This window comes from Sorghum bicolor, chromosome 1 (genome assembly GCF_000003195.3).
Source record: "Sorghum bicolor cultivar BTx623 chromosome 1, Sorghum_bicolor_NCBIv3, whole genome shotgun sequence".
Taxonomy (NCBI): Eukaryota; Viridiplantae; Streptophyta; class Magnoliopsida; order Poales; family Poaceae; genus Sorghum; species Sorghum bicolor.
The window spans coordinates 10,869,269-10,887,760 of NC_012870.2; the positions used below are offsets into that span (position 1 = coordinate 10,869,269).

The following is an 18,492-nucleotide window of genomic DNA, read 5'->3' on the forward strand; positions in this document are numbered from 1 at the left end:
GTATGAGTGAGAAAAATGAGGAAGAGAGCTAGGACAAGTTTTTTTTAGCTTCATCTCAACTTATATCTTTATGAGAGAAGGAATATAAGTGTTTGACAAAAAAAAACTTAGACCCTAAGTTAAACTTCTCTAAATTTTAACTACTTTTTTAATAAAATGCATCAATACCTGCAAATCAAACTAGCTTCATCAAATTCTCGACCCAGAGTGTCTTGCTAGTGCATTCATTTGGACACGGAAATGTAAAATTGTCTTGATTAAAATCAAAGAAATCCGATTTGTGACATAAGTTAAACAAACTATAATTTGAAAAATGGAGAAAGTATGATTTTAGAGCTATGAAAAAAAATAGTCCCGTCCTAATAAATTTCACGAGACTGAGCTACAACAAAACTACAAAAACCCATTATTCCGTTTTTACTCCGTATGACGTCGTCTTGATGTTCAAGAGAAGCACACACTCACAGACAGAGTACACAAAATCCCAAGCACACCCGCTAGCGCCTGCCCGCGAAATGGTCCGGCTCGACCACATGGCACGAGCACGACGCCCACGCCCCCAACCCGGCCGAGGCGGCGTGGCGCGGCGCCGTGTGCTCGTGTCCCTTGATCCCCTTCTCAGTTTCTCACTCACCTTCCCGTCGCGGCCGTCGTGACCTCCTCGCCGGACGCCGGGCCCTCACGTCGTCCACGTCCCATCCGCAAGCGGCAAGGCCGGGAGAAGGAGTGCTCCACTCCACTCCACTCCCTCCCACGATCCCCGTCCAGGTCCAGCGCAATGCCGGGAGCCAGCCGACCAGACCCATCGCGGCCAAGCGGCTCCCGCCGGATGCGACCTGGCCAGGCCTCTGCTCCGGCGAAGCATCACCGCGGGGATGCGTCACGTGCCGCTGGAGGGCCGGGAGCGCAGGTACCAGGATTATTTTGATCGATGGATTCCTCGGAAATCTGCCTGCAGCTTGTCAAGCAATCCCCCAACAAAAATCCGCGACCGTGAGATCTCTGTACTTGCGAACCTGCAGCAGCGTTGGTGGGTCGTCGAGCACGCGCAGGAAGACGTTGGCGCGTTTGCATCAGCCGTCCGGTCATGAGCGTGGGGGGGTCCAATTGGGGGAACGGAAGGATGAAGAAGAGGGCTCCAATTATTCAAGCTGGTCAGGAGTTCCGTGCAGAGGGGCATCGGAAATGTCACGGCTGGATTGGATTTGGATGCCGTTGGCCCACGGCGGCGTTCCGGTCACAGGAGGGCGGACTGGATGCCGTTTTGGCGCCGGCGATAAACGAGCGCCATTTTGGCAGAGCACGGTGGATTACTGACGATCGCAAGGTATATTACATAAAGAAACAGTGCCACATCTGGCTCCAATTTCTCGAAATCGCATGCCAATTCTTCTGCTTATAACAATTCAAAAAGGATGGCTAGTTCTTCGCTAGGTAATATCTTCCGTATATTTGAGCTTTACTACTAGTACTATAGATGATACTACCTGTACATCATTAAACTGGATAATTTTGAGCTTTACTACTATAGATGATGCTACTTGTACAGCATCAATTAAACTAGGACTAGTATAGCAGCTGAGCCGAAGGGGTGATGTACCCAAGAGAGGAGAGGAGAGGAGAGGAAGGAGGAGCTAACAAAAAGGCTGAGTTGGTACACCACAAGCTTTAATTTTAAGCGTACTCACCTATGACCAATAGAATAGCCGCATAATTGGGGTGTATGGCGAATAAGAACGGCCCATGTCAGTACGCGTTATCGTGAAGAAAGAAGCAACCGGAAGTTGTGGTGGACACACAGCCAAGTCCCTCCATCCAACCTGCCCAAGTTGAGTTGAGTAGGTTTAAACCCCGCAAACCCCCCCAACCCCACCCAATAATCCTCCATCCTCCACGACAATAATCAACCATCACCAGCAGTCCAGCAGCAAACAATAATCAAAGATGCAGGAGGAGGAGGGGAGAAACAGCTTTTCTCTAGCAGGCCCTCCAATTATTTTTATATTGGGTGCTGTTGTTTGTTGCAGCTAGTGGGTGGTGTAGGAATTCTTTATTCTGGGGGCAGGAAAGAGGAGGAAGAAGAAGAAATAGCAGAGCCGAGAGAGAGAGGTCTCTCCTCTTCTTTTCCTTTTGGTGTTGTTATCTTGGGATCTGATTTTGTCCCCATACTGGGAGGGAGGGAGGGGGTTGGGTTTCTTTCTCCTCTCTTCTTCTCCCCTCTCAACTCCTCATCACCTCACCGCCCCTCCTCCCAAGGCTGACCGTCGGCTCGGGTCTGGTGACAGCAATCCCTGCCGTCTTGCCATGCTCCCCACGAGGAGCACACCATCAGGTCTGCCTCCATTTTCCTATTGCTTAATCAACCAATCGCCTTCGCATCATTGGCTCCTCCTGCCTGTTGGTTGCAGCACCACCAGCAGGAGTGACAGAAATTCTCTTGCCGCATATTCCCCGGTTACATGATTCGGTTTGCTTGCTTGCTTGCGCCGGCTCTTGCTCTTCTCTGCTTCTAGAATTGTGGCTCGTCCGATTTCGGTGGGTGCAACCAATCCTTTTGGTTCCCATGGGTGCTGTTATGACCCCAATGATTGGTTGGTCTCCTCTCAATTATATGCTGCTTGTGCTAGAGCACAGGGTTTTCTTGATTCTTGAGGGCTCTGGGGGGATACCTGGTCTCTCTGAATTCTGGGAAGTTTCTTGGTGTCCGCGGGTTTCTTGAGTTGGCTTGGGGATCTGTAGCTTTGAGAGCTTCATCGGGAAATTCCTGCGGTTTGGGGTTCTTGCGGTTTTGTTGAGTTGCCTTTCCTGTGGAAGTGCAGGTATGGAGCTCAGGCTGCTGAATTCGTGGTCCTCATTTACCTTCCGACCTCAAAATTCTTGAGTTTTTTTTTTCTATGTGTGTGCTCGGAGAAATCATCCCCCTCTTCTTCACCTGGGCTCAGAATTCTTGCTTAATTTCTTGAATTCTGCTTGTCTCGGTGGTGCTTGGCAGCTTGATTATTGTCGTTTGATATTGCACAGTTCAGAGTTTCTAGTTGCTTCGTCAGCTACCGCTAGAGGTTTCTTTTTGCGGGTATGATAGAATTGAGCTTGATTGCGGTGGAGCCCTTTTGGATTTGCTGTGGATTCTTGAATCTTTTCTTTTATCTCCTTGGATGCCTGCAGGAAAGCCATGCTCTTAAAGCACAGTTCCTTTTCTTTTCTTCCGATCATTCTCCTCATTTCTTTTCTGGAGGTGGCTCTTGTGTTGTATTACTCCCCTAATTACTATGTTATATACTTTATGTGATGGAATTATCAGCTCCTTTTTTTCTTGTTGTCCGAGTTGAAGTGCTCTCTTATTTTCATTGTCTGTGAAAACAAAGTTTTGCCTAGGACATTTCTCCCTGCCTCACCTCTTTCATATCATTAAAAAAAAAGTGAAAATTACAGCTGCACACGACCAGTGAAGCATCCCCGTCTCTTCTAGGTAGTTTCGAGCTAGAGATCTCATGCTATTTCATCTCTTCTTTCAGAGTGATTCTGCAGAAGTATTCATTCTACTGGCGTGCGAGCTGGTGAAGGAGCTCTAATAAGCCTAGCGTGCACTTCGGTCATCAGCCAAGCGATTGAAAAAGGTATTGATATCTTACAAGCATTTCTTGTTCAAAAAACTTTCCCTCCTCGAAATCAAATTCTGTCAGCAATCTTGCAATTTGCCTCTGTGTTATAGAATGGAATTTCTGGTTGAGCGCCTTGAATGGCTGCATTATTTTGGTGAACTGAAGGAATTCTCAACCACATTCTCATCCTCTTTGTAAGGGAGAGCAAAAAGCCAACAACTTAGCTAATGTCATGGATGAAGGACCACCTGTACCACATATTGGTCCCAAACCAGTGCCTTACCTTGTCAGTTATATTTTTCCATATGATGGGTCTGTTTGTTCTCCAGAAATGTTAGAGAAAAGAACAAGAAGTGATAACTACTGCCAAAACTGAGGGTCTAGCCCTGGGTCTCACACTAGTGACTGGCCTTTGTGTGCAGTCTTTGTCTCTTTGATGATTTTACCTCTGTAAAAGTGACAGAACCAGTTTATGGTTTAGCTCTTTCACCCTACCTTTTCTTGGAGGCCTTTCCCTATTATTTTACATTGCATGAAAGTTCTGTTTTGTCATCTGCTATATTGCTCTATATTTACAGAATAGTTCCTTAATAATTTATTGAATTTTGTACTAACTGTTTCCATTTCCCAAAGTGCAGGCAAGTCAGAAAAAATATTGGTTCCGAGGGCTCTGTAATTGCTTCTCCGCACTTGCCTATGCCTTTGCACTAATCTTGACAACTGAGTCGTCAAAGTTGGGATATGGCTACTTATTACTCGAGCCCTGGTAGTGAAAGAGATTCACAAACAATGTACTCAACAGAGTCAGGCAATGCATCATATCCGGTGCCATCAGCCCTAGGGAACTTCCTTTATCCAAACAATGCATCTTCTGGGCCTTATACAGAATTTAGTGGAATTGTGCAGCCTCAGCAGAATTTCATGGAACTTACTGGTCATCCTTCAGCAATGTCGCATGATTCATCATCCAATGAAGCTACTAACATGAGTACTTCACTCACAGAGCAGCGCTCTTTTGGTCCTTTGAAAGATATGAGAAATGAGATGTTGATGCATTTGATGGATGGAGCACACAGCAGTGGCAGTGATCTCATCCACAATGATGCCCATAGCACTGCACAACTTGAGTTTGGCATGTTAAACAACCACAACTCAAGTGTTCCATCAGCACCAGGCCAAGGGCTGTCTCTGAGCCTCAATACGCATATCTTGGCGCCTTCCTATCCATACTGGTCTGCAAAGCAAGATTTACTGACACCAAATTCTTACCAGGGTGATGACAACAGAATGAAGAATATGCAGTCTGAGGCCTCACAGGCAATCCGGAACTCTAAGTATCTGAAGGCAGCACAGGAGTTGCTTGATGAGATTGTCAGTGTTTGGAAGAGTGTTAAACAGAAAACAGATAAAGGCCCTGCTGAAGCAGGAAAGGCAGATGGAAAAGAGACTGATGGGGGGACTAAAAGTGATGGAGTATCTTCCGATCCACAAGAGTCTGGTGCCAATGCAGCAGCTGAGCTTTCAACTGCTGAGAAACAAGAGCTCCAGAATAAGATGGCGAAACTTATGGCAATGTTAGACGAGGTGTGTGTTTTACTGCACTTGTACCTTACCATTAAAAACCAAATCTACATATTATAATGTTTGCTTTTGCTAGATTTGTCACTATCGAGTGTAGAGGTAAATCCACATGAAGATCGATAGACTTGTTTGCAAAGATTAGTTTCACCTCTAATCATTTTGATATTCTGGTATGAATTTTGATAAACTAATACTTTATCTAGGGACGACTGCATATTACTTTTTCTCATGTCTGAAGTCAACTCCATTTTCTGCCTTCTGTTCTTAGAAAAATAATTGAGGAATCCCAACCCCATCAGTTCTGTTTGAGTTGTGGCCTAAATACTGAGTCAAATAGTTGGTTCCTGATCCAAAGGTCATTTACAATGGTTCAGCTCCATGGGCTTCACAAGTTGAGTTCTTGAAAAAGCTGGGAGGACTGGTCAAAAGTTGTTAGTTTAGGTGAGTCTAGCATTGTTTTTTAACTAAAGTTCCTCCAAACAAGCAATCGGCATATTTGGAATAGGAACAGCTGTATCCATAAAACTGTTATTCAGGACAAGATCACCACCAAATGCAGGTCACGTTACCCCATTGAAATTTCAGATGGGTGCATAAATAATTTTTTTCCTCAGCAATACAAAATTGGTCTTAACATGGGATCGATCAGAGTATGTCTGAATTTTTAAGATCAAATTGAATTTTTCTTTCAGGTGGATCGAAAGTACAAACACTATTATCATCAGATGCAACTTGTAATGTCATCGTTCGATATGGTTGCTGGTTCTGGAGCTGCCAAGCCTTATACCGCAGTTGCCCTCCAGACAATCTCACGGCATTTCCGATGTCTAAAGGATGCTATCAATGATCAAATTAGTGTTATCCGGAAGAAACTTGGAGAGGATGACACTACATCTGGCAAAGAGGGCAAACTAACTCGCCTTCGTTATATCGATCAGCAAATAAGGCAACAGCGAGCTTTCCAACAGTATGGTATGCTACAGCAAAATGCTTGGAGGCCACAGAGGGGACTACCTGAAAATTCAGTCTCGATTCTCCGGGCTTGGCTTTTTGAACACTTCCTTCACCCGTATGTTTTTCCGTTCAGCTAAGATATGTTCAATCACCCCTTTTTTTTCATTTGTTCTCATGACACTCTGATACTCTTAGGTATCCAAAAGATTCCGAAAAGATAATGTTATCGAGACAAACTGGGTTAACAAGAAGTCAGGTATTTTCTATTTGTTTAAGATATGTTTTCTCTTATTAGCTAGTAGGGAGACTAGCTACCGCATCAATTTTGCAAATCATTGGCATGCCCTTAGTAATTTTAAAATCAATGGGTATGTTTTGAAAGAACTAATTTAAATTGTTTAAAAAGAACTAATTTAGGTCGTTTGAACTGTATATTATTATGCTGCAAACATATTCTACATGGTGCAGGGCTGTTGCTTATCTGCATGTGTAATATATATCTGTACAAATCTCAACTAGTCTTTACATCTTAAATTTTGTTCCATCGACAAAAACTTTAAAATAAACTCTGCAGTTGCTCTTTTCCAGGACAACACACACTAATTCTGTTGGTATTTGATCTGATGGCCTACTGTCCTTTTAGTAGTTTGTATTCTGTATCGAATAATGGAAGAGATATTTACTGAAATTCATATGTACTGTTCTCCTCTAGATTTCAAATTGGTTCATCAATGCCCGTGTCCGGCTGTGGAAGCCAATGATCGAAGACATGTACAAAGAAGAGATTGGTGAGGCAGAGCTAGACTCCAACTCTTCCTCTGACAATGGGCAGCGAAACAGGGACAAAGCACCATCTTCGGAAGAAAAGGAGGACCTGAAGACCTCGACAAGCCAGGTTTGCCAAACCAGCCAGCTTGACGAATCCAAAGCCAGCGTTGGTGGAATGATGAGCTTTAGTGGAGCGCCAGCTGGCGGCTTCCACAACGAGGCCAACCCCGATGACAGCTTCATGAGCCTGATGCTGAAGGCCCAGAGAGCGGGTGAAACTGATGGCAGCGGTTTTCTCCATGATGCCGTCGCCCATCACTCGGATGAGAGCGCGCGGTTCATGGCTTACCACATGGCAGAGTTTGGGAGGTACGGAAACAACAACGTCTCACTGACGCTGGGTTTGCAGCACGCCGAGAACAGCCTTTCAGTCCCACCAAACACCCAGCCAGGCTTCCCCGGCGTCCGAGACCAAGACATCTACAACGCCACAGCTCCTCTCAACGTCGCCTCCACATCTTCAGAGTATGATTCGGCAAGCCAAATAGATCAACAACAACAACAACGGCAGCGGTTTGAGCCGTCACCTCTGATGCATGATTTCGTGGCCTGAATTTCAGCTCACCACTGGAAAACACGGGGAAAAGATTTGCCATTTGTAGTGCCAGGACGAATAACACGCCTGGACTGAATTTTCAGGCGTGGAACTGTAGCTGTAGTTGCAATTGGGGTACAGAAGGGGAGGAGGTATATTATAGCGTAAATGTTATGTAAAGTTAGCGGGGGCGGGGGTGATAGCGGTAAAGAAATCCTGTAAAGATGGAATACATTTATACGTGTAAAATACTTGTATTTAAGGGCCATGCTGTAAAAATAGGTTTACCTGTAATGAGCACTTATGATCCAGGTAATATACTGTGCAGGCTGTTGAACAAAAAAAGTGGTTGAAATAAGTTGCAGGAGAATCTTCAGCCTTCGATTGCAAGTGCACCCTTCATCAAGCTTTATGTCACTGGTGTTGGGACCAGCTGCTCTCTCTTACCTTTAATCTCTGCAGTGTGAGTTAAAGCATGCTGACCGTTTCGAAATGCCAATTTCTATTTTTATTATGCCGAGCCTACGTGCCTTTGAGTTTATCTGCTAAATCGATCAATTATAAAATAATATTTTTCTCTCACGACAAATTAACATCAACCAAAAAAAACAGCCTGCCGAACAGTTGTCTTCTCACTGGAGCCGATATGTGTTCTTATACTAGTATGTTTTCTTGAAACTTTTGTGTATGTCTTGCAAGGGAAACTAAACTAAACTCGCATCTAAAAAAAAATTTGTAGTCAGCTATGAGATGCTACAGTCTGATGCTCCATTACTCCAAGCGGCACCTGCAGATATTCATTCAGGTTTCTTCAAATGGGAAGTGCGTGCGCGTGGCGTGGTCAAACGTGGGGCAGCTCAAATCGAATCGAGCAGGAGACTGCATGCAGGGTTGGTTTTGAACGTGACTGTAGAGATGGATGGATCATGCATGCTTGCTATCACCTGAAGCAGCAGAAAGAGTAGCGCAGCGCACTGCTCCCCAAAAACAAACAGCATCGGTCACTCTCTTCTGTTAGGACCTGTCCAATCAGTATCAGCATTGGCACGGTCGAGCTCCCCACTATAGACTCCTTAACTCCTTTCCACTACTGTTTGCCTCGCTCTCTGCCTAGATCGGTCGATGTCGGTGTGTTCATCATCCATCACATCCGTATTATCTACGACCATCGAATGTGATAGGTGTTGGTTGGTCAGTACTCGTCGTACTCCATCATCCATGGCCATGCCCAAATGCTTACAGGTTACAAAAAAGGAGTGTCATATAGGATCTTATACTGAGTTTGATTAGGCTTATACAAAGTATAAACAACATCTATAACTCTAAAAAAATTTATTTTAAAAATATATTCAACGTTAGCAAAGCGAACAGGACGTACACGGTACATATTTGATCAACATTAAAAATGTCGAACTTATTTGGAAGTGAGAATATATAGTACTTTTTATGTGATGAAGAGAGTATAATTGAACAACAGCGTGTACAAGCACAACACAACACAACACAACAGGCTTGTTAAGTTGAAGAAGCCAAGCCAAGCTATGTTAGAGCAAGGACAGTAATAATCTTATAACCAAGTAAATATTGATGTACTCCATCCGTTCCAAGTTGTAAGTTGTTTTTTACTTTTTTGGTACATAGATTTTACTACGGCTTTGTTTAGTTCACCTCAAAAACAAAAAACTTTTTAAGATTTTCCGTCACATCAAATCTTGCGGTATATGCATGAAGGACTAAATATAGATGAAAATAAAAACTAATTGCACAGTTTATCTGTAAATCACGAGATGAATCTTTTAAGCCTAGTTACTCCATGATTGGACAATATATTGTCAAATAAAAACGAAAGTGCTACAGTTCCGAAAACAAAAATGTTTTCGAAACTAAACAAGACCTACGTATCTGGACATATGTTATATCTAAATAAATAGTAAAATTGATATGCCAAAAAATTAAAACGACTTATAATTTAGAATAGAGAGAGTAGAAAAGAGAAGAGAAGAGAAGAGATGAAAGAAAAGAAAGTTTAGCTCACATGCAAGCAAACAAGCTTAAAACATGAGCCTATACAATGAGTTCTGACAATAAATAAATGTGAGAAGGATTAAGAAACAGAAGATATGATATAGATATAAAAAAATTTATAGATAAATAAAATACAAATACTATATATAATTTAATTTATAGTCAAATATTTAGTCTTATTTATTAGGCTTGCTCTTGAGCATAGTACTCACCGTGCACCCCAACCAACTTGCAGCGTCCAGCAAGAGAAATTGCAGGCGCGCAGAAAAAAGGCTCTGGGCTTTCCATGGATCAGGACAGGCAACAACGGGCTGCCGCAGCCTGAGCCTGGCCAGCTACGACGCGCTGCAACACGGCGGTGCAGTCGCTCTGAACTGGGAACTGCTGGCCCTCTGGCCGGCCGGCTGGCCTTTTCTTGAGATTCTACACTGCTCAGGCTGAGGCACTTTCGGTTGTACGTAAACTATGTAATTAACTATTTTTAATCTATTTTTAATGTTTTATACATATGTCGTAACATAATGTAACGGGAAATCTTGAAAAGTTTTTTTATTTTTAAGAAACTAAAGGCGTGTTTAGATGCAAAATATTTTTAGACTTTGACACCATAGTATTTTTGTTGTATTTTACAAACATTGTTCAATCATAGATTAACTAGGCTTAAACGATTTATCTCGCGATTTATAGATAAACTGTGTAATTAGTTATTTTTTATCTATATTTAATGCTTTATGTATGTATTACAAGGTTCAATGTGATATAGAATCTTGTAAACTTTCCTCGTTCATTTGGCAAAATTTTGGGATTTCGGGTACTGTAGCACTTTCGTTTGTATTTGACAAATACTATCCAATCATGGATTAATTAGTCTCAATAGATTCGTCTCATAAATTACAGATAAACTGTATAATTAATTTTTGTTTTCGTTTATATTTAATACTTCATGCATGTGCCGTAAGATTCGATATGACGGAGAATCCAAAATTTTAGGCAAAACTTTTTGGGAACTGAGGCCTTGTTTAGTTCTGGAAATATTTTGGATTTCGACACTGTAGCATTTTTGTTTTTTTTGACAAATATTATTCAATTATGGACTAACTAGGCTCAAAAGATTTATCTCGTGATTTATGGCAAACTGTGCAATTAGTTTTCGTTTTTGTCTATATTTAATGCACCATGCATATGTTGTAAGATTCAATGTGACATTGAATCTTGAATTTTTTTTTTGTTTTTGGTTCAACTAAGGCCTTGTTTACTTCCACCCTAAAACCTAAAATTTTTTAAGATTTCTCGTCACATCAAATCTTTAGATGTATGTATGGAGTATTAAATATAGATAAAAATAAAAACTAATTGCACAGTTTGGTTAAATTTTACGAGACGAATCTTTTAAGCCTAGTTAGTCTATGGTTGGAATAATTATCACAAATAAACGAAAATACTCGAAATTTTTCTGGAGGGCCTAAACAAAGGCCTGAGGCAACCAGCTACAGCTAGCGCCTACCGGTACTGGTGTGCATGTCGCCCCCGGCCCGCCGGCCGGCACGCATACACATAAACGGGAGGAGGAGGAGAAAGCATTCAAGCAAGCAATGGCATGGCCTTGTTTAGTTCACCCTGAAAACAAAAAAGTTTTCAAAATTCCCCGTCACATCGAATCTTATAGCACTTGCATGAAACATTAAATATAGATGAAAACAAAAACTAATTACACAGTTTAGCTGTAAATCACGAGACGAATCTTTTGATCCTAGTTAGTCTATGATTGGATAATATTTGTCACAAACAAACGAAAGTGCTACAGTACCGAAAACTTTTCACTTTTCAGAACTAAACAAGGCCGCAGTTGCAGTCCCCAAGAGAAGCTATACCGAGGGAGCCAGTGTGCAGTAATAGATAGGCTGAGAGTTTGAACGGGTCCTGTGGTTGGTGCATCCTGGTTCAATGCAGTGCAATGCAAATAGATGGTCCAAGCATCCACAGTACAGACACGGACAGTGGGTAGGCTGCACCAGGCCAGCCGCACTCGAGTGTGCACGGCCGTGTATGCCGCCGTGAAACCCCCCCCCCCCCCCTTTTGGCCTTTTGGCCTCCCTTAATTTGTGTCTTTATTTATCTATCTGTCTATCTAAACACATGACATCACGAAGATCGCCTCTGCTCTCTAGCTAGCTAGCTTCTTCTTCTTCTTCTACCTCTATCAGTTTAGCCCCCAATCCTTTGTTACCGTCCTCCAACCGAAGAAAAGGTAATGCTTTAATCATGTATTAATATCAATATTACTAGTAATTTTAATCACCAACACCGGTTCAAATTACAGTGAGAGACACATCTAACAGTCGTCTTGTTTGCCTTCGTCGCTAGGGCCTTGATTACTTCCACCCAAAAACTCAAAAATTTTCAAAATTTTCTGTCACTTCAAGATTCTATGTCACATCGATTATTTAGACGCATACATGGAGTATTAAATATAGACGAAAATAAAAATTAATTGTACAGTTTGGTCGAAATTGACGAGACGAATCTTTTGAGCCTAGTTAGTCCATAGTTAAATAATAATTACCACAAACAAACGAAAATGTTATAATGTTTTCTTCACAAACTAAACAAGGCTTTGTTTCTGATAACTTTCTGCCGTTTGGGATGTCTGCGGAATTAATGTCTCAGGATACCACTTCATAAATAGGCGTCCGTGCCGTGGTGTACTCCGTAGCTACCAATGGTCATGGCGAAGCAGCAGCAGCATGACAAGGGGTCGCCAAAGCAAGCTCGCAACGAGCCCGCGCCACCCCCACAGCCGGCGCCGTTCCGGTTGGAGCATTGCTGCCACTGCGACGGTGCCCACGGTCAGGCCGACGACGGGCCCAACGGTGCTGGCCCACTGCACCTGACTCTCGGCCCGGCCGCCGACCGCCGCCGCCGCTGCTCGTGCGGTGTCGCGCCGGCGCCGGCGGCGCCCGTGACTGTCGCCGTGCTCCGCGGGTCCCGGTACCTGAGGCCGGCGCAGGAGCTGCTGGGCGACGTCGTGCGCGTGGCCGACCTGGCGGCTGGCGACGACGAGGACGAGGATCAGGCTGATGCGGACCGGCTCGAGGGCGGTGGTCGTCACCGGTCGCTGCGTCGGGCCGCCGGGAACGACGGCGACGGCGTCCAGGACAAGCTCCTCGGCCTGCTCAGCGAGGTCCGTGCGGTTGTGTTGCCTTGCATATCGGATATGTAGATGTAGCGGCGTCGCCAACTCGCCATGCTTGTGTTTGCTGATGAATGCTGATTGGTCGCGTCGTCGCAGCTGGAGAGCCGGCGGGAGCGCTACTTCGGCGAGCTGGGGCGCGTGGTGTCGTCGTTCGAGCCGGCGCTGGGCGACGGCGCGGCGGCGGCGTACACGTCGCTGATGGCGCGGGCCATGGCGCGCCACTTCGGCAACCTGCGCCGCGCCATACTGCGCAGGCTCAGGCTCCACGCCGCCGCCGCGGCGAGGAGGTCTCTGCGGCGTGGCGTCGAGGCCGGGGACCACGACCACGACGAGGACGAGGACGAGGATGGGGACGAGGAGGTGACCGAGGAGCTGGTGGAGAGGGTGGCCCGGCGGACGAAGCTGGCCGCGGCGGCGCGGGCGGAGCAGGCGTCGTGGCGGCCGCTCCGTGGCCTGCCCGACGGCTCCGTGGCCGTGCTCCGGGCGTGGCTCTTCGACCATTTCCTCCACCCGTAAGTGCACGAAACGACACCACCGGCCTGTGCTTGCATCGCGTCGCAGCATAACTAATCCAATCCGTGGCGGCGCATCGTCCTGCGACGCAACAGGTACCCCGACGACGGTGAGAAGCTGAGGCTGGCGGTGACCACCGGCTTAAGCAGGCGCCAGGTCCGTACATGAGTTGATCTGCATTTGGCATCGGATTAGCTGCGCAGGGGGTAACTAACTAACCGGCTGCACACTTGGTGGTGGTGGTGATGATTGATGAGCAGATATCCAACTGGTTCATCAACGCGCGCGTGCGGCTGTGGAAGCCCATGATCGAGGAGATGTACCAGGACGAGTTCACCGAGGGTTCCGCCGTCTCCAGGGACGACGACGCCAGCGCCTCCTCCTCTTCTTGATCACAGAGCGGCGTTTATTTGTCTGGTCTAGCTACTAGTTCATCATTTGTTCCTTTTTTTTTAAAAAAAAAGAAATGGTTGCCTTCCGTTAAAAGATGTCAAGTTTAGCGATGTACCATTAAAGGATCACTTGTTTGCTTTATGACACCGAAAGGTCGTAACGTTATTCGTTTATATTATATACTAGTACTTCCGTCAACTTGTTCCGGCGTAACGGCGTTGTATCTCCATTCTCCAGTCATCTTGTTCCAAGCCTTTCCCTTCAACTCATCTCTCTCTCCTCAGATTTTTTTTTCGACGAAAGAAGAAGTTGGGTACATTAAACATGTTCCAGACACCCATAATTTAAAACCTAATCTGTTAGATGTTTTGTATTATAGATAACCACATTTTTTTTTGTCGTTCTTTTTATTCTTTCGGCTACCAAAGAGTGATGAAGACTAATCTAAAAATTATTTTTCTCAGTCCTTCGTTGTGGTTAGATCTAACCACAATAAAACAGAAAAAATACTAGAGAAAATAATTTTATGACAGCCACATCATATCCGCCTTAATGTCACCGTCCGAAAACAAAAATCTTTATGTTGTCATGTCGATAAAGGTGTTGAGGCTGAAGTTGTTGCTCTCATCTTCAATGGAAACGCTATGGAGAAGACGATTCTACCTCTCCGCTTCATCATCACCGGAGATAAGGAGAAGATAAAACTCTAATACACCAAAAAAACTTAATATAGAGAGACACTAACTCTAAACTTAATTTATAAAAAAACATAATAAAAATAATAAATTCCCACTCTGATGAGATAACGGAGGGGAAGAAATGAGGACGAGCAGCGGTAGACAACAGAGCGGCGGCGGCGGCCCTAGGGCAGGAGTCGAGAGAGACCTCTCGGGGTTTACCCCCCTCATCAGATGCTGTGGCTGCTCTCGACGAATTGCCGTACGTGCTCGATCTGGGCCTGCTCGGACGTGTCCGCGCGACACGACATGGCGCCGGACCGCTGGTGGAGTTCCTGTCGCGGGACCAGACGCAGATCCTGTCTCGCCGGCACGGGCATGACCATTTCCTGGTGGGCGCGGGGGGGACTCATATGTGCCGATACCGACAGAGTAATTGATCCTGTACGTGGTTTGTTACGGTAGGCCAAAAGACTTATGTTGAGCCGTATATGAAAAAACAGTGTGGCTTAACGAATAGTAAAGGAGGAAAGCCAAGCATGCACAGTGAAAAATACATGCAGCAGGAGTGTTTAAAAGTTAAAAAAGTTATATTTTTTAAGCAGAGTTTCAAAATTAAATTCTGATTGTGGCATTATTTGTTATGATAAATCTTTTAAAATAAGATCCTACATAGTATATTTAGAGAAAAAAAATGTTAAATGACATTCTTCTCATGAAGATAAAACAACATTCTTCTCATCAAATATAAATAAGTGAAAGGAAAAATAAAACATAATATAAAATGACACATAAAATTATAATGAAAACAAATAGAACATCAGATGAATTACTAGAACAACATAAAATATACACTTATGAGTACTACATGAATACACAAAGATAAGATCGTGGAATATCCTATCTGTATTACGTGAACATCGTATACTTTCGCAAAAAAAAAAAGAACATTGTATACTACAACATAAAACATCTCATAGATATAGGGCCTCTTTGGATACAATGTATAATCACTAGCTAGCTAAAAATTAACCCAAATTAGCTTTAGTTCATTCAAAAAGAATGGATAACAGGTGGCTATTTTTTTTTGTTGACAAGTCTTCAGCTAGTTATTAGCCAACTAGCTAGCCAACCTTAGCTAGTTTGAGCTATTTTTTAGGCCAACTAGTAACTAATCCAAACAGTGAACATCATGACCCATAGTGTGAACATCATATATCTCACCGAATATGAAGAATCAACATTTAAAACATGAAAATAGAAATATAATCAATTAGAGTCTATAATAAGAAAAATAACGAGAAAATTATATAAAAAATAAAAGGAGAAAGGAAAACAAATAAAATAATTATTTTAGTAAAAAATAAATGGAGGAAAGATAAAATAACCACAAAAAGATAAAAGAAAAAAAAAACAGATGAAAGGAAATATGATAAATGACAACAAAACAGAAAATAAAAATAAATAAAAGGAAGATAAGTATAAAATAAAATTGACGGAAAAAAACCAATAAAAGAAGAGGAAAAAGAAAAGAAAAGAAGTACGAGCTGTCGCTGGGACTGGAAGGTGGAAGCACGCGGAAGAAGACGCTTGTTCGCTGGGAATGGGCTGTAGTCGCTGCTGGCTGGGTCGCGCAGCCACACTCGTGTCGTGTGGGATCTGGTTGGACCGGAAGATGGATTGACGGCAATTAGCTGCATAGCCCACGCGGCCACGCACGCCCATAACAGCCTAGCGTAACCGGGTTATACTGGGCCAGGCCTAACAAGGGTAGCCCAACACCCCGAGTTTTGTTTTTGTGTGACTGCATCGAAATTTGGTCATAGTATTGTTTCTCCATAATTTGAGTTTGTGGTAGTAGTAGTAGTATCATTCTTGATTTCTTAATCTTGTGTGCAGCATATAAGTCACTGTGTCCAAGTGACTGCTATGTATATGTGCGTGTGCGAGTGTGCCCGCCGGGGACAGGAGGCAGGCAGGGAGAGCTGCAACTGCATCTGCCTTCATTCTCTGTGGTGGTTACTGGGGTTGGTCTTTTGACATCACCATCCATACGGTACGACCATACCACCATACAAGCACAAAAGCGATTCACTTCCCACGAGTTGTTGCTTTGCACGGTGATTTGTGTAGGATCTGGCTTGGCTACACCTACACACCGCATGACGTGGAGGCAACGACGCGGCGCAACTGGACGCTCACCGTGAAAGGGAGAGATATGCCTATGTGGATGGATATCGTCATATCTATCTAATCAGCACTCATGCAGGATCTACCTGCCCCCCAAACACACGTGAGCCACATTCTCCAGCGAGCCAAAAAATCTTATCTTCCTTTTAAAAAAATAAAAGGAAACAAGCGCAAGCCCCTCCGTCACTAAAAAAAACTCTTTTTTTTTAGAACTCGTTTGATTGAGCTTATCTATCGAATTTGTCAATCATTTAATAATATTTTTTCTCACAGCAAATTAGTGAACCTTTATTGTGAGGCAATTTTCTTTTTCTGGACTTATCCTGCTGATGACAGGGTTCTACCAATTCTCTGCTAATGCCGTTGTAGAGTCGGCAAAGTTGAACACGGGTAAATGCCAACAGTCCGTTTGACCCGAGCGCGAACACTAAAAGCTGCTGCTTCGGCGTCAAGAACTTCGCTTTGACTTGCTAATCACCATATACGCACAACTTGCTTGGCTAATGGTAGTAGCAATCGTTGCGTGCTTAGCACCTAAACTCTCGCGGGAGCATGACATATTTGCGTGTCCAACTGCTGCTGTTTTTTTTTTTGACAAATAAACGGTCTCTTGGGTTTTTTTTGGCCTACGCCGCGTCAGAACGTGGTCACGCTGCGAGCATTGCAAAGCTAGCCCCAACCAACTAAAAAACACTTTATAAAAAAACAGTAACTGTGAATCATTTCACCTGCAAATTATTCTAACCCAATAGGAGTATCAGTGTACCATTACCATTGGCGGGTACTAGAAAAGTCACCAGGTACAGCTCTAAAACACGTACAAAAATCGTTGTGACTTTGAATTCCCCGCTTATATATGTGAAGAACTAAACGTCGGAGGGAAGGGGTGCAGTCTTTGCAAATATTTGCTTTGGAGGATGACATTGCTTTACAAGGTTTTGGAATGGGCGGCGCTAGGCCGTGACCCGTCGCCCGTTGGCTCGTTGCCCCACCCACCATCTACCCTTGTCCACCAACCCCACCCATCGCTAATGTTGTCGGCAAAGCTCTCCTGCCGCTGACCATGCCTAACCGCCGTCCTGCTTTGGCGGCCGCTCACCGGTGCCCACCTATACCTCCATGTCGTGACTACTGCATGTGGCCACAACATCACACTTCCCTAGCCACTACAAATGGTCGCCACAACAACCACCGACTTAATACTAGGCTAGCCCCCTTGAAGTAAGTCTACATTGTACGTGTTGCACGAGATTAACGCTCACAAATCCATTATTTGAGTGTGTTGTCTACCCCTATTTGGGAAAAGGCATAGAGCAGAAGTTGCGGAAGGATGGAGCAGAAGAGTCCATTTCTATTGTCTTTGCAATTATTGGATTTCTAATGGCCTACTTGAGTGGAAATGAGGTGTAGATAAGATATAGGAGTAGGGAGCCAATGACTAGTGTCACTCTAGACCGATAGGGGGGGGGTTGAATTCGAATTACTAAAGGGTACCAAAGCATATAAGGTAACGACTATTTTTTAAAGCACCGCCTAATGCGCCCTTCGTAGGTGGGCAGATGCGTGACGATGGATCAAACTTCTGCCGGTCAACTCCTCCTTCAGAGCCTTCACCACTAGCCCATATGCCCATCTTGATATAAGGTAACTACTATGAGTTTCAGCTAGTACGTTACACCAACCAAAGTAATTTATCCTTCACCGGATGAATTCACCATTGATGCAATTCTTGAGTTAACTAGAGGATGAACAAGATGAAGTAAGAATAAAATGAACACTTTTGGACACAGCTTAATTATGCTAGACTAATTAACCAGTGATTGCACACAGTACAAGACATGAAAGCAAAGTGAGATTTCGATGGAGTTTTTTCCTAGCATTTGGCATGCATTTTTTGGGATGGGGTGACAGGCTGTGTTGGCACCACTATCTGACTGAGTTTCTATTTGATGCCTCCCTTCGTTTCTTATCCCCTGCAAATGAGAACACAAATAGAGCTAC

The 18,492-nt window shown here is 44.0% G+C and overlaps 2 protein-coding genes across 3 annotated transcripts; both read left to right on the plus strand.

The window, feature by feature from the left end:
• LOC8054172 (BEL1-like homeodomain protein 7) lies at positions 1,821 to 7,881 on the plus strand. Of its 2 annotated transcripts, none has more exons than XM_021465118.1 (6): positions 1,821 to 2,332; positions 3,516 to 3,617; positions 4,241 to 5,186; positions 5,876 to 6,252; positions 6,333 to 6,393; positions 6,850 to 7,881. In XM_021465118.1, exons 3-6 carry the CDS (start codon positions 4,344 to 4,346, stop codon positions 7,516 to 7,518), a joined length of 1,950 nt encoding a protein of 649 aa, XP_021320793.1. In that variant the 5' UTR covers positions 1,821 to 2,332; positions 3,516 to 3,617; positions 4,241 to 4,343; the 3' UTR covers positions 7,519 to 7,881. The 2 variants fall into 2 exon arrangements, with proteins under 2 accessions (XP_021320793.1, XP_021320799.1); XM_021465124.1 differs by lacking the exon at positions 1,821 to 2,332 and adding an exon at positions 2,588 to 2,819 and having other exon boundaries at positions 6,850 to 7,870.
• Positions 12,137 to 13,822, plus strand: LOC8056718 (BEL1-like homeodomain protein 11). Its single transcript, XM_002464037.2, has 4 exons — positions 12,137 to 12,706; positions 12,815 to 13,230; positions 13,327 to 13,387; positions 13,492 to 13,822. The coding sequence occupies exons 1-4, from the start codon at positions 12,245 to 12,247 to the stop codon at positions 13,621 to 13,623; spliced, it is 1,071 nt and encodes a 356-aa protein (XP_002464082.2). The 5' UTR covers positions 12,137 to 12,244; the 3' UTR covers positions 13,624 to 13,822.

Excerpts from the sequence above, each read along its gene's own strand:
- LOC8054172 (XM_021465118.1), top strand. The coding sequence starts at position 4,344 with ATGGCTACTTATTACTCGAGCCCTGGTAGTGAAAGAGATTCACAAACA. Across the intron at positions 5,187-5,875 it reads TTATGGCAATGTTAGACGAG|GTGGATCGAAAGTACAAACA; the intron begins GTGTGTGTTTTA and ends TTTTTCTTTCAG. Across the intron at positions 6,253-6,332 it reads TTTGAACACTTCCTTCACCC|GTATCCAAAAGATTCCGAAA; the intron begins GTATGTTTTTCC and ends TGATACTCTTAG.
- LOC8056718 (XM_002464037.2), top strand. The coding sequence starts at position 12,245 with ATGGTCATGGCGAAGCAGCAGCAGCATGACAAGGGGTCGCCAAAGCAA. Across the intron at positions 12,707-12,814 it reads TCCTCGGCCTGCTCAGCGAG|CTGGAGAGCCGGCGGGAGCG; the intron begins GTCCGTGCGGTT and ends GCGTCGTCGCAG. Across the intron at positions 13,388-13,491 it reads CCGGCTTAAGCAGGCGCCAG|ATATCCAACTGGTTCATCAA; the intron begins GTCCGTACATGA and ends ATTGATGAGCAG.